This window comes from Octopus bimaculoides, chromosome 9 (genome assembly GCF_046866305.1).
Source record: "Octopus bimaculoides isolate indiv1 chromosome 9, ASM4686630v1, whole genome shotgun sequence".
NCBI classification, from domain to species: Eukaryota; Metazoa; Mollusca; class Cephalopoda; order Octopoda; family Octopodidae; genus Octopus; species Octopus bimaculoides.
Genome location: NC_142936.1, coordinates 23,146,544 through 23,161,543, shown reverse-complemented (window position 1 = coordinate 23,161,543; position 15,000 = coordinate 23,146,544). Strand labels below are relative to the sequence as shown.

Genomic DNA, 15,000 nt, shown 5'->3' with positions numbered 1-15,000 from the left:
TTGGCTGGATGCATTGATCACTATCCTAGAGTCGTATCGAAAGTAAGTGAGATTTTAAACGTCATTATTTTTATCTTTGGTTAATTTTTCCTTCTCCCTTTTAACCCTTTTTACATTTAAATTGACCAAGATGAGGCTCAAGTCAGATCTCCCCCACTACTTCAGGTCATGATCAGAGATGCACATATTGTCAGCCACTAAGGGACATGCTCAAGTGGTTAAGGTCAAGCAATTGACAAGCAAATCTGTCATTGAACAGCATATTTGCTATAACGATATTTCTGCTTCAGCAACTCAGTACTGAATCTGTTTGAAATGTAATGGAAAAGAAGTTAATTTCAAAACATTGATGTCCAGATCACAAAAGCAAAGCTGGAAGAGAATAGTTGTCATTTCCTTTGATTTCTTGATAGAAACAAATAGGAAATAACACTGACTGGCCAATGACAAAAAAAAAAAAAAAATTATATGGAGTGTTATTTTTATCCCCATAATATTTTATGCAATGAATATTTTCAACAAAGCATAAAGATTATATTATATTTTACTTTTGCTTTTTTCGTGAGGACTTTTAGGTGCTGCTTTGAGATTAATAATCTGAACAGAACTAGGCCAACCACACACTGTCAATCTAAAAAATCATGTTATTGAAATATCAAAGCTATGAGATAATGCATAATTAATTCAAAACAATGTGAATAAATAAGCTTTACATTTGATAGAGTAATCTGAATGCTAAAGGTTTCAACACTACTGTATAAAATATGAAAATGTGTTCTCACATAAATGTATAGCTGTGGCAGAAAAATCACCCATATATTTCATGGCTAGTGAATTTAGACAGATGATAATGTTGTCTTCATGTAGCTAAAGTTTTTCCATTTTTTTTTTCTGTTACCATCATTGTTTGAACTGTTGAACACCATATGTTTGCTGTTGTAAAATGAAAAATGGTGAATCTGGGATGTTTTTTTTTTTGCCATACCTGTATTTGGTATTTAAATCCATTTTTCCATGGATTGGTGAAAAAAAAAAATTTTTTTTGCTCCCTTTTTTCTGAAATAGTTGCTTTAACAGATGGTTCATTGTTAACTATTCAACTATAAACTAGGTCAGTGGGGGTGGGGGAGGAATTTAGTCTTCAATCATCCAAAATTAAATTTTTTTATAGTTAACTACTCATGAGAGAAGAATAAGAAAGATATGAGAAATAGTCGTGAATTAGACTTGTGTATTTTGGGAGTTTCACAGATGAAGAATGATGTGAATGAAGATAATTATCATCATCATCACTATCATCATCATCTGCATTAACTTTCATTTAGAAATCTCCATGTTGCTTCCTTCTATGTTTTGTTTCCTTTTTATGTTTCCAGTGTGTTTATGAAGTGATTGAAGATTTGTACATGTTGCTGCCATTTGCCAAAGCTGGTAATGGTGGAATATTACATCCAGTTAAATCAGCATTTGTCCATTCTGCCAACCAACTCTTCAGCAATATCCATGGTCATTATCTTGCAGTGAGTTATCCCTTTTTGATTCTTCTTTTCTCTGTTATCCGATGTTTTAGATCAGTGCTTCCCAACCATTTTTTTGCCCCTATGGACCCTTTTGATTTCTATTTTACTCTACTGGACCCTAATAAACATTTGATGCTTAAAAAAGTCCCATTATATTTTTATAGTTAGATGCTATTAGGAATTGTATTAAAAAATTGTTAAAATATTTTGTCTTGGAGTCATCATCATCATCATCATCGTTTAATGTCCGCTTTCCATGCTAGCATGGGTTGGACGCTTTGACTGAGGACTGGTGAAACCGGATGGCAACACCAGGCTCCAATCTAATTTGGCAGAGTTTCTACAGCTGGATGCCCTTCCTAACGCCAACCACTCAGAGAGTGTAGTGGGTGCTTTTACGTGTCACCCGCACGAAAACGGCAACGCTCGAAATGGTGTCTTTTATGTGCCACCCGCACAAGCCAGTCCAGGGGCACTGGCAACGATCTCACTCGAAAATCCTACGGGAGCCAGTCAGGCGGTACTGGCAACGGCCACGCTCAAAATGGTGCATCTCATGTGCCACCCGCACAAGAGCCAGTCCAGGGGCACTGGCAACGATCTTACTTGGCTTGCCGGGTCTTCTCACGCACAGCACATTTCCAAAGGTCTTGGTCAGTAGTCATCGCCTCGGTGAGGCCCAATGTACGAAGGTCTTGCCTCACCACCTCAGCCCAGGTCTTCCTGGGCCTACCTCTTCCACGGGTTCCCTCAACTGTTAGGGTGTGGCACTTTTTCATGCAGCTATCCTCATCCATTCTCACCACATGTCCATACCAGCGCAATTGTCTCTCTTGCACACCACAACTGATGCTTCTAATGTTCAGCTTTTCTCTCAAGATACTTACACTCTGACGGGTATTCACATTGACATTACACATCCAACGGAGCATACTGGCTTCATTCCTTGCGAGCTTACGTATGTCCTCAGCAGTTACAGCCCATGTTTCACTGCCATGCAGCATGGCTGTTCATACGCATGCGTCATACAGTCTGCCTTTTACTCTGAGTGAGAGTCCCTTTGTCGCCAGCAGGGGTAAGAGCTCTCTAAACTTTGCCCAACTAATTTATACTGTACATAAATTTTAACAGAAAAATCTTACAATGACCCCTAAGGGCCATGTGGACCCTAGTTGAGAACCACTATCTCAGATAATCATGTCTTTGAAGGGTTCTATTTCAAGTCTCACCAACATCTAGAATTCATTAGGGTAGTGGCTAATGTTTTTGTGGAGATTTACTTTTGTTTGTATGTCTTTGCAAACATCTATGTACATGCATATGTATTTATATATCTGAAGGCACATAGCTCAGTGTTCAACACATTGGGCTCACAATAACGAGGTAGTGAGTTCGATTTCTGGACTGGGCTGTGTGCTGTGTTCTTGAGCAAGACACTTTATTTCAGCTGTAGAAATGAATTGTGATGTCACTGGTGCCAAGCTGCATCGGCCTTTGCCTTTTATTTGGATAACATTGGTGGTGTGATGAGGGGAGGCTGGTATGCATGGACGACTGCTGGCCTTCCATAAACAACCTTGCCCAGATTTGTGCCTTGGAACATAACTTACTAGGTGAAATCCCATGGTCATTTATGACCGAAGGAGGTCTTTACCCTTTTGCATATGTATATATGAGGTCTGATCAAAAAGTGATGGGACTGTTGTTATGGTAACTGTTGTTATGGTAACTGTTGCTATTTCTTCATACATCTTCATGGATGGAGGGTTTAATTCCTATTGAATTTTAGTATGTCTTGAATACTGTTCTAAAAATAGCTACAGGTTGATTTTAAACTCCACTAGACAGCGGACAGTCATAGTTCAGAGGAACTAGGTCTAAGGGTCTGTTGTGTCATTTCCTCTCTCTTTATTTACAGATCAGTCAAGATATACCTAAGAAAGCTGCGGCCAAGTTTTTGTTGGTGACTCTCTCAAGTTGTGTCTATGTTCGAGATCATCTTAACATTTTCAATGAGGTGCTAGGAGAAGAAGAAGGGTAAATTTTCTTATTTTTCAGTGTTCCATTTTATTTTTCTCTTGTTTTAGTTTTTGAATACATGGGGCCTGTGGGTATTTTGAAAATACTTCACAGGGTGATAACTGTGCCCTGCATAGTTACGGGCTGCCCTTTGGCAAAGCATAGCACCCAATCAGATACCCTGCCAGGGATACAGTAAAGTCATGGGACTGCACCATGGCAGATTGTGAAGAAGTAGCAGAAGAGCTCAACTGAGCCAAAGGTAATTCTTGCATTGATGCTGAGTGGAGAAATTCTTGAAGATCAACGGTCAGGATCACGAAGCTCTATCAAAAGAATAACTGCAATGCATCCATAAGGGTGACATCCATAGTTGTGTAATTAGCTAATGAAAGATTCACTATGACTCTAGCTCTCGATTTAAATTCATAATAATGGAATTGGATGGTGACAGAGTCAAGGGCGTCTGCAAAAGCAACAAAAAAAAAACTCTCGCTCTCTCTCTTTCTCTTTCTCTCTCTCTCTTTCTCTCTCTCTCTTCTCTCTCTCTCTCTCTCTCTCTTTCTCTCTCTCTCTTTCTCTCTCTCTCTCTTTCTCTCTCTCTCTCTCTCTTTCTCTCTCTCTCTTTCTCTCTCTCTCTCTCTCTTTCTCTCTCTCTCTCTTTCTCTCTCTCTCTCACATATACACTCATACACACACACCATCATCATCATCGTTTTAACAACCATTTTTCTATGCTTGTATGGGTTGGACAAAATTTGTTGAGGCAGATTTTCCTACAGCTGGATGCCCTTCACCTGTTTTTCTAGCAAAGTTATATTTCGCCATGGCCAGACATGCTCTCACAGAATATTGGTAATGAATGCCGCTGCTTGTATGCCAGTGACACTCATTCACAACTATCAAGTAATGGCAATACAAAGGAAACACATTGTTGTTGGCACTCCATCGCTTACGACGTCGAGGGTTCCAGTTGTTCCGATCAACGGAACAGCCTGCTCATGAAATTAATGTGCAAGTGGCTGAGCCCTCCACAGACACGTGTACCCTTAACGTAGTTCTTGGGGATATTCAATGTGACACAGTATGACAAGGCTGACCCTTTGAAATACAGGCACAACAGAAACAGGAAGAAAGAGTGAGAGAAAGTTGTGGTGGAAGAGTACAGCAGGGTTCGCCACCATCCCCTGCCGGAGTCTCATGGAGCTTTAGGTGTTTTCACTCAATAAACACTCACAACACCCGGTCTGGGAATCAAAACCGCGATCCTATGACCGCGAGTCTGCTGCCTTAACCACTGGGCCATTGCGCCTCCACTAAGGAAACACATACACATACATATACAAGTGCATGCTCACACATATATACATACATCACTGTTTTCATCATCATCATCAACATCATTTTGCAATCCACTTTTCCAGGCTTGCAGGGTTTGGACAGAATTTATAGAGGCAGATTTTCTACATCTAAATGCCTTTCCTGTCACCAGCCCTTCCTTGTCTTTCAAGTAAGGTGATATTTCCCATGGTCAAACATGTCTTCACAGAGCATTAGAAAAGGACACCGCTTGTGTGACAGTGAGACTCATTTATGACTATCTTGTGATGTCAAGGCAAGGAGAGATGAACATGTACACACTCACACATACATAAACACAGACATATATGCATAAATACATATATGTATATGTACACACATGCACACATATATACAACAGGCTTCTTCCAGTTTCTGTCTACCAAATCCATTCACAAGATTTTGGTTGGCCTGGGGCTATAGTAGAAGACTCTTGCTTAAGATGTCTGGTTGGCCAGGGACTATAGTAGAAGACTCTTGCCTATGGTGTCATACCCTGAGACGGAACCTGAAACCATGTGGTTAGGAACCAAACTTCTTTACACATGCCACCCAACAACTAGAGTCGGCTTAATTGGCAACCCTCTCCCCCCAAATTTGAACCCTTGTTCCACTTTAATGAAATCCTTACCATTTCTGTATTTTGTTGTGATTATCAGGAAGAAACCATTTGCCACCCGACACGAACAGTTTGTTGAAGTTGTTGATATCTTGCTGGAGAAGATTAGCCATGTCCACACTATTCTCTTATCGAACATTCTCTATGATGCTGAGAGTTATCACTGGGCTGAGGAGAAGGAGTTTTATGAGGTATCTTAATTGTTATTTGTGATACATCTTTTTTTTTTTTGTTGTTTATATTTTCTTCATTATTTATGGTGTGTTTTCCTCCTTATTTATGACATCTTCTGTATTTATATTTTTTCATTGTTTGTAACAGTTTCTTCATTATTTACGATATATCTTCTTTGTGTTATTAGTAACTAGTTAAAGAGTCTCAAGTGAACAGAAACTGATAGAACAACAAACTAAACCTGCCTGACTATCTAATTTTGCCCCTCAACATTCACAGTTCAAAATCTTGCTGGGATTTGTTTTTTGCCCTACTCAAATACCCATTCCTAATTCATTGAAATCTATATAATTTGAAACAAACAGCTTAACTTTTTAGCATTTAAACAGGCCATATCCAGCCAAAATATTCTGCCTGTTTTTATTCAGAAACTGGCCAAATCCAGTCTCTCATATCTGTTCTACAATATCATTCTAAAAATAAATTTCATCATTGCAATCTCAAGGCATGATTTAATTCAAATCAATGTGCATAGATAAGCATTAAGCATTATGTTTGACACACTCACACATGTACACGAGTTAAGAAAAATAACTAAGAGTGAACAGTGACATGTATTTGAAACAACTAAAACTAATACAGGTATGTTAGATACCATACAACATAAATTCTTGGTTTATTAAAGTCATCTCTGTCATTATCCCTTTAGTATTTAAACAGGACATATCCAGCTCAGATATACAAAATGTTCAAAATGGCCAAATGTGGCGACTTACATTTGCCCTGGAATGTCATTCTAAAAGTGAACAATTTGATAATCAAAATCTTCAATCTATGAGATAATGCAGGATTTAAATCAAAACAATGTGAATTACATTTGACAGAGTAATCTGAATACTACAGGGATGGAGGATGTGTCACAATTATCAAATGGTAGTTGAGACCAGCCTCATATGTGAAGGGGAGATAATCTCCAGAATCAAGAATTTTCCTTTCTTATATGGATCTGGTTTCAGTTGTCTGTTGGTAATTGTAACACATCTAGAGGTGAAGATAATTTTAATAAATCAGGAATGTATGTTGCATGGTATTTGATACACCTATATTTGATTTATATTGATATAAGGGCATTACTACAGAATAATGCCACACACTGTAGTAATGCCCTTATATAAATATAAACGAATAATTATACTCTTGGGAATAGAAATTTCCCTTATGAATTTTTTTACACACTAGCTTCCTGATAAAATTCTTGTAAAAGATTTTTATCCTTTTTTGAATTTATATTTGATTTATATATACATATATTGTTATACATGGGAGTGGTCATCTTTTGCCAATTAAACCTCATCTCCAAGTATAATATGTTTCAACATGCATTTTCACATCAAGAATCTTGCGAAAGAAATACATAAATGCATGTGTGTGTGAGTGAAAGATGGATTTCCATGCAGTTTCCGTTGGTTAGCCTAAGGCTACAACAGAAAATATTTGTCTAAGGTGCCATGCAGTGAATTAGAACTCATGACCATGTGATAATCATATAATCATGCAAACTTTGTTTTCACTGAGTTGTGCTTGTGCCTATGGAGAAACTGAAAAAAAAGGTTTTATGAATTAAAATTACCTCATAAAAATAAAGCAAAACTATTGATTAATTTTGGACCAGAAATACAAGGAAGATACACTCTCTGAGTGGTTGGCGTTAGGAAGGGCATCCAGCTGTAGAAACTCTGCCAAATCAGACTGGAGCCTGGTGTTGCCATCCGGTTTCACCAGTCCTCAGTCAAATCGTCCAACCCATGCTAGCATGGAAAGCGGACGTTAAACGATGATGATAACTATAACGCAGAAATTGGTTAAAAATTGAATATGGCTGTGTTGTAGGGAGTCTGCCTGAGTTCATAAGATGGTAGTAAAAGGATGAATGGATTGTTAAGGCCATGGTGTGAAAACCTCTTTCCTGGTTTCATGTCAATGTAGTTGATTCCAAAAGAGATTGAGATATAGAAAGATAGATAGGAAGAGAGAGTGGGGAAACAGTCTTAGTACTTGAGTGGAAAGTGAGTGTGGCCTTTGTATAGTGACATGTTTCAGTGTTATTAGATCTCCTCATTCTTGCATTCAATAATTCGAATTAATTAAAATTTTACCATCTACCGAGTACACCCAAAAGGCTAAAAGTTATAGTAGAAGACACTCACCTAGGGTTCCACCAATAGGACAGGACCTGGAACCATGTGGTTGGGATGCAAGCTTCTCACCACACAGCCATGCCATGTATATGCTAATCGTTTTGGTGTCATCATAGTCGCAAGCAGACATAGACTCTCACCTTTGACCAAGTTGAAATTGAGAATGTGACAGCCAGAGACAAAGAGGGCTATTCCAGCATTTGGCTGGTACTCATTTTCAGCTGAGTAAACTGAAAGGACATGAAATGATGTGCCTTACTCAAGGATATAATGTACTTCCTGGTCCAACCTTATGATCATGTAACCAACACCCAAACCACTTGGCCATGTGGCTTCATGTATAAAATTTATACATAAAAATCACAATGTAATTATAAATAGCAAAAGCTGAATAGTTCGGTCAGTATTAACTGTTTTTGTATTCATCACAGTGGAATATGCAATTAACAGCTTAACAATAATCAACATTTTAACATCATTAGGAAGTATTTTATAGAGTTGGTAATATTATTATGTTGAGACTTTCAAACGTGTTGAAACCAGTTGGGGTTGGGGCTTTGTTCTTTTATCTCTTTGAGATTGAAACTATAAGTGCTTTTACTCTTCTAGGAGTCAGTTCATGCAACTATATCTAAAATTGGTTTTGTACCTCATTGATAGAAATCTATATTTGTTTCATATGCAACTGTTTTATTATTATTATTATTTTGTATTTATTTCCCTGCACAACTTTGTCATTATCCATTTTTTTCACCCCTGAAACCTTGTTCCTTTTTCTCTGAAATTTGCCAAAGCTGATGTTTCATTCCTTATTTGTACGGTGCAGTTTTTGTTTACCAGCGAGAGAATTTCACAAGAATAACTTTGGAAGAATTCTTATTAAGGTTTGCCTGATGAGAAAAGAAAAATTACAAAAAAACAAAAAAAAAAGCAAAAAACAAAGATGGTATGTTACTGAGCACAGTCACCCAGCCAAAACCTGATAGAGATTACTGAAAAAGTACCCTCCCTTCCTTTCTTTCCTCTGTGTATGTGTGTATTGGTGTGTATATCTATCTGTCTGTCTGTCTATGTATGTATCTATCTATCTATCTATCTATCTATCTATCTATCTATCTATCTATCTATCTATCTATCTATCTATCTATATGTATATAATATGATTCAGGTAAAAACCTTGTAATGGTTTTTACCATAATAGCTCTTGTGCTATTATTTGGCTACCACATGTTATTCCACAGTATATTCCAGGTCTGGAGATACATGTGGAACTCCTCTTTACATAAGATTAATATAAGAATAATATAACATAAAGATGGAAGATAACAGGCTTTAATAGCTGATCACATTTGTTTCTGCATTGCACACCAAGCATTAAGATGCTGAATTTATATTGCTATAAGAATTAATCATATTTCACTCGGAGTGCCCACACACATATAAAGAATGATCTTCTATAATAGTATATACTCAGTATCTTAACGGTGGTCCAGTGCAAAAAAATTTGTGATGTACTATCAAAACCTGATATCCTCTGTCCTCATATTATATATATATATATATATATATATATATACTTTATTAAAAAGCAGCAGAAATATCACAAAAACTGTTACTCAGAGTTTCACGTTACCGTTTGTCGGACAGTTTTGTTAGAATGGAGTGGGTGTATCAATTTACTGCACAATCGAAAAAGATTCTTTTTTGATACTTTAACTAGGCACATTTATAAAATATGCCATGTATGTCCAAGGAATCTTTCAGAGTATTATATATACTCTAAAAACAAGGATGCTAGACAATGAGAAAAAAGAAAAAAAAAAAAAGAGAAGGTAAATGCTTGGATATCTATGGTGAATTTTATAAATATTCCTACTTAAAATATCATAACAGCATGAAACTATTAGTAGCTGTTTTGGTTGTGTACTAAATTGATATTTATCACTCACTGGATGGAGTACTTTTTGTTGATTCTACCTATGTTGAACCTATACACTATATATAGTTTTGCTATTATGTTAAACTGTCGTATGATCAAATTTGGGCAAATGCGTTTTTTTGCAATATTTATTTCTGCTTCAGATGCCAAGATATCAAAAATTGTCAAAGTGTAGCACAACAGTTTTACTTTGGAAAGACACTATTTTTAGTTTTATATATATATATATATATATATATATATATATATATATGTATATGTAGTTTTAGGGAAAATAACCAAGTTTCAAGAACTCATCGATGAAAATCCACTATCACATATAGAAAAATTAATAATTAAAAGCACAATAAATGAGTATAATATAAAACAAAGTAAATATCATAAGATGACTACATGTGTTTCATAACTAATTTTCAAATAGAAAGGAAATTTAAATCGATTAAATTTAATTTTAATTTTTTATAAATTGATTTTAATTGAGTTTTTACCTGTAATTTTGGATTTTGTCCCTAATATTATTTTATATATATATATATATAAAGAGATAGATAGATGGATAGATAGATAGATATACAGACAGACACACTCATACGGTTAGCATTCCCCCCTAACACATCTTCCTAACACCCATCCCTCCATCATTCTTCTAACTACAACACTCAGCTTCTGTAATTATATAATCCCTTTCTATGATCTCAGCTACCCTTTTTCTTTGAATCAGTTTCTTTTGTCACCAATCCTGCATTCCCTGTAGCATTCCATACTACCTCTCTCAGCACTCAATTGAGGGGATTGTGTTGCAAGTTACTTGGTGTTGGCACCAGCAGTAGTGCTGTGAAGAAGGAAAAAAAATTGAAGCACTAATTACTCTCTGTAAAACGGTTGTCATTAGGAAGGGTGTCAAGTCATAGAAACTGTGCCAGAACAGACATTGGCATCTCAGTGAAGCTTTGTGACTTGTCACACCTTGTCAAACTGTCCAATCCATCCCAGGATAGAAAATGGATATTAATATATGAGGATGATGTGTGTATGTGTATATACATATATGTATATACATATATATATGTATGTATGTATATATATGTATATACATATATATATTTATATGTATGTATGTATGTATATATATGTATATACATATATATATTTATATGTATGTATGTATGTATATATATGTATATACATATATATATTTATATGTATGTATATATGTATATATATATATATATATATATATATGTATATATGTATATATATATATATATATGTATATGTATGTATGTATATATGTATATACATATATATATGTATATGTCATCATCATCATCATCATCGTTTAACGTCCGCTTTCCATGCTAGCATGGGTTGGACGATTTGACTGAGGACTGGTGAAACCGGATGGCAACACCAGGCTCCAATCTAAATTTGGCAGAGTTTCTACAGCTGGATGCCCTTCCTAACACCAACCACTCAGAGAGTGTAGTAGGTGCTTTTACGTGTCACCTGCACGAAGGCCAGTCAGGCGATACTGGCAACGGCCACAAGCCAGTCCAGGGGCACTGGCAACGATCTCGCTCGAAAATCCTACGAAGGCCAGTCAGGCAGTACTATGTATGTATATGTATATATGTATATATATGTATATATGTATATGTATATATATATATAAAGTATATATAGTCCACAGGTGAGACCTAGAGATTTTCTGTATAGATGACACTTAGTAGTGCTCAAAAGATTCAAACTTAGACTCTGATGTGTTTACAGGGGATTGATTCCACAAGGTAAAGAAAGACTATAATAGGGTATAGACACAGTTATGCAGATAAACAAATTAGACACATTAAACCTATTAAATATATTATTTATAATAGTTTGGGTATGAAATACAAAATATGTGTATAGGTATACATGCAAAATGAGAGATATCAAAATTCAGATGACGAATTTTTAGGTTTAAATATTTAGATATTTATAATAGGTTCAGCTTACACAGAGTACAAATGACTTTAATTTTCTCTGTTGTTTGTACTCTGTGTATTTAATGTATCTAATTTGTTTATCCACATAATTGGTTATATATATATATGTGTTAATATTTAGTATAAGTACCAGAGTGGCTCAAGGTCTGAGATTTTCGTGTATCGGTTGCCAACTTTGCCTCTCGTCCTTCTGGGATTGATACAATAAAGCACCAACCAAGAAGATGGCAGGGTACAATGGTATTGATTATACATTTTCATTGAAAACTGCTAGGCTTGTGCTCAAATTACAAATCGTTATAAAGGCAGGGGATTGGATTAATTGCCAGAGTGCCAAGAAAAAAATGCCTTTTAACATTTCTTCTGGCACTTTATGTTCTGAGTTCAAATGCTGTTAAAGTCAGGTGTGCCTTTAATCCTTTCAGGGTCATGAGAATAAAGTTACAGTCATGTATAAGAGTTGATGTAGTTGACTTATCCATGTCCTCTAAAACTGGTGGCTTTACGCCAAAATTATCATCATCATCATCATTATTATTATTAAATTCTGCTGAGGTCAGCCTTGCTTCTCATCCTTTTGGAGTCGATAAAATAATGCCAGTTGAACACTGGGGTCAAACAATTGACTTACTTTTCCCCTGAAAGTGCTGGTCTTGTACCAGAATTTGAAATCATCATCATCATCATTATTATTATTATTATTATTATTATTATTATTATTATTATTATTATTATTATCATTTAAGATGGTGAGCTTGCAGAATTGTTAGCATGCCAAGCAAAATATTTAGCAGCATTTCATCTGTCTTTATGTTCTGAGTTCAAATGCTGCTGGGGTCGCCTTTGCCTTTCATCCTTTTGGGGTCAATAAAATAAGTACCAGTTCAGTGCTGGGGTCAATGTAATCAACTATCCCCTTCCTGCAAAAATTTTTAGGCCTTGTGTCTATTGTAGAAAGGGTTACTGCTATTATGCCGGACAAAATGCTTCATGACATTTCTTCTGGCTTTGCATTCTGAATTAAAATTCAGCTGTGGTCAACTTTGCCTTTCATCCCTTTGGGGTTATTATTATTATTATTATTATTATTGTTAGATTCTCCTATTTTCTGATTCTTGTACTATGTACTTTTCACTTCGGCCTTTAACATTTTCTTCCTGAATTAAATAATGTCTCTTGTTTCTTTTCTACAGAATGAAAGGTGTTCCTTCCCCATTCAGATGTGGCACCAACACTTGACTGGTGTCCGGACTGACATTTGGTCTATATGTCCTCCAAATTTAGCTCAAAGTCTTTTTACCAATATTCTCTATGAATCTCTGGCAATGCTCACAAGAAGATATACACGTATAAAACCAAGCTTTCGACGTGTCATTCAATTCAGGTATAAGTTTCATCATTTTTGATAAATGATTTGGCAGTTGTAGTCATTTAACTTCAAGGTCATTGTGGTCAAACAGACCTGTGTTCAAAGACATTCTGCAACCATCCTGCTTTTATCTTTCAGACATAATACATTGAGGGAAAATTGGTTGCTATTTCTTGCAAGTTGAACAACAGCATAGAAATACCATTGTTGGCTCAGATCTTATTTCAGTAGGGTACTTATTATAACGATATCTATTTGTTGCACTGCTAAGTTACATCTTAAAAAGACAAGCAAACTTCTGCATAATGTCGTTATATATGTATATATGCTGTGCTTTTGTATAGTTTCAGTCTACCAATGACTAGTTATGACTTATCAGAATTTGAAGGTTTATCAGCTATAAAACCGTTACAAAACATAAATTGTTTTGCATGTAATGTATTGGCAGAATCTTTAGGACATTGGATAAAATGCCTTGCAGTTTCTGTTCCAGTTATTATGTTCTGAGTTAAAATTCTGCTAATGTGATCTTCTCGGAGTGGAAAAAAAGCAAAACATTTTAAATCAAATTCCAGGGGAGATAATTCTATCACCCACGGTGTCAATATAATTACCTCCCCTATCTCAAAATTGCTGGTTTTCTGTCAGAGAGAGATGATATATGTGGCCGCAAGTTCTTGTCATTACCAAGGTCCAAGAAAGCCAAAATTCATCCGGCTTACTCCCTAGCCACTGCCGGGATGAAATTTCATCTGCCTCCAATATATGTTTTGTTTTTAACACAGCACATCTGTAAGAGATCTCAGGCAAAACTGCAGTTTCTTCTCTTTTAGTGGTGTGTCTATATTTTGTATGATACACAGATAGATACTACTTCAGTTGTGTATACTGGATTTATATATTACTCATTTTATGTATTATGTGTAATAGTTTGACTCATGAAATTTTGTGCAATTCATGCAAAGTTTAATTGAAAATAATTGTTATTTTTTCTTTCTAATTATTTCAGAATGGATATCATTACAATATTACTTTGCATGTTTGACCAAATGATGTACATTTGTGACTCAAGTGTCAAGCTCCTGGAACCTGGATATAATCAACAACCTCACTATAGCATACACAACCTTTGTTCAATCCTCCTATCTGTTCTTGCTGTTGTTACTTCCCCTGTTGATCTCCTATATAAGTAAGTATTCTATTTTATCATTTGTTTAAGTTAAAGGTGACAACTTAACAGAATTGTTACCGCATGGGCAAAATGCTTGGTGGCATTTCTTTGAATTCTTTACACTCTATGTTCAGACAATGCTGAGGTCAACTTTGCCTGTCATCCTTTTTGGCAGTGATAAAATAAAGTACCAGTCAACTATTGGGGTCAGTGTAATCTACTTTCTCCTTCCTTTGAAATTGCTAGCCTTGTGTCAAAATTAGAAGGTATTAATATTATTTTTATTATTGTTGTACATTTATTTCACTTAGAGCTTTTGATTCCGCTTGCTCTGGTTAGTTCTATAAGAGCAGACAACAACCTGTTGTCAAGGGTCTCACACGATCTTCTTCTTTGATATTTAACATCCAAGTGCCAGTCTCAAAACCCTTGCTGTCCCCAATAAAGCAGTTTGATGAGCATATTCTACCCTCATGCTCCCAATGGCCCTACAACTACTGGGATGACAGTTACTCTCTTCATTGCCCACTTTCGTGCATTCTCATCCTTTAGTGGCTTGTACTTCTCAATTTTTTCCAGTTCTTTATCATCCACCTGTACATCTCCATGTATGGCAATGTCTGTGATCTTGGTTTCATTCATTATTT

At 35.8% G+C, this 15,000-nt stretch overlaps 1 protein-coding gene across 18 annotated transcripts in view; it reads left to right on the top strand.

Moving 5' to 3' along the window:
* The window catches only part of LOC106878206 (uncharacterized protein KIAA0825), a 189,652-nt gene that overhangs the window by 140,208 nt on the left and 34,444 nt on the right, over positions 1-15,000 (top strand). For all 18 annotated transcript variants that reach the window (XM_052970496.2, XM_052970494.2, XM_089357286.1 and 15 more), the window contains 6 exons: positions 1-42; positions 1,377-1,520; positions 3,439-3,557; positions 5,558-5,708; positions 13,007-13,197; positions 14,192-14,371. The exon at positions 1-42 is cut by the window's left edge and continues 191 nt beyond it. In XM_052970496.2, coding sequence (XP_052826456.1) covers positions 1-42; positions 1,377-1,520; positions 3,439-3,557; positions 5,558-5,708; positions 13,007-13,197; positions 14,192-14,371 — 827 coding nt within the window. The remainder of the gene's footprint in view (positions 43-1,376; positions 1,521-3,438; positions 3,558-5,557; positions 5,709-13,006; positions 13,198-14,191; positions 14,372-15,000) is intronic.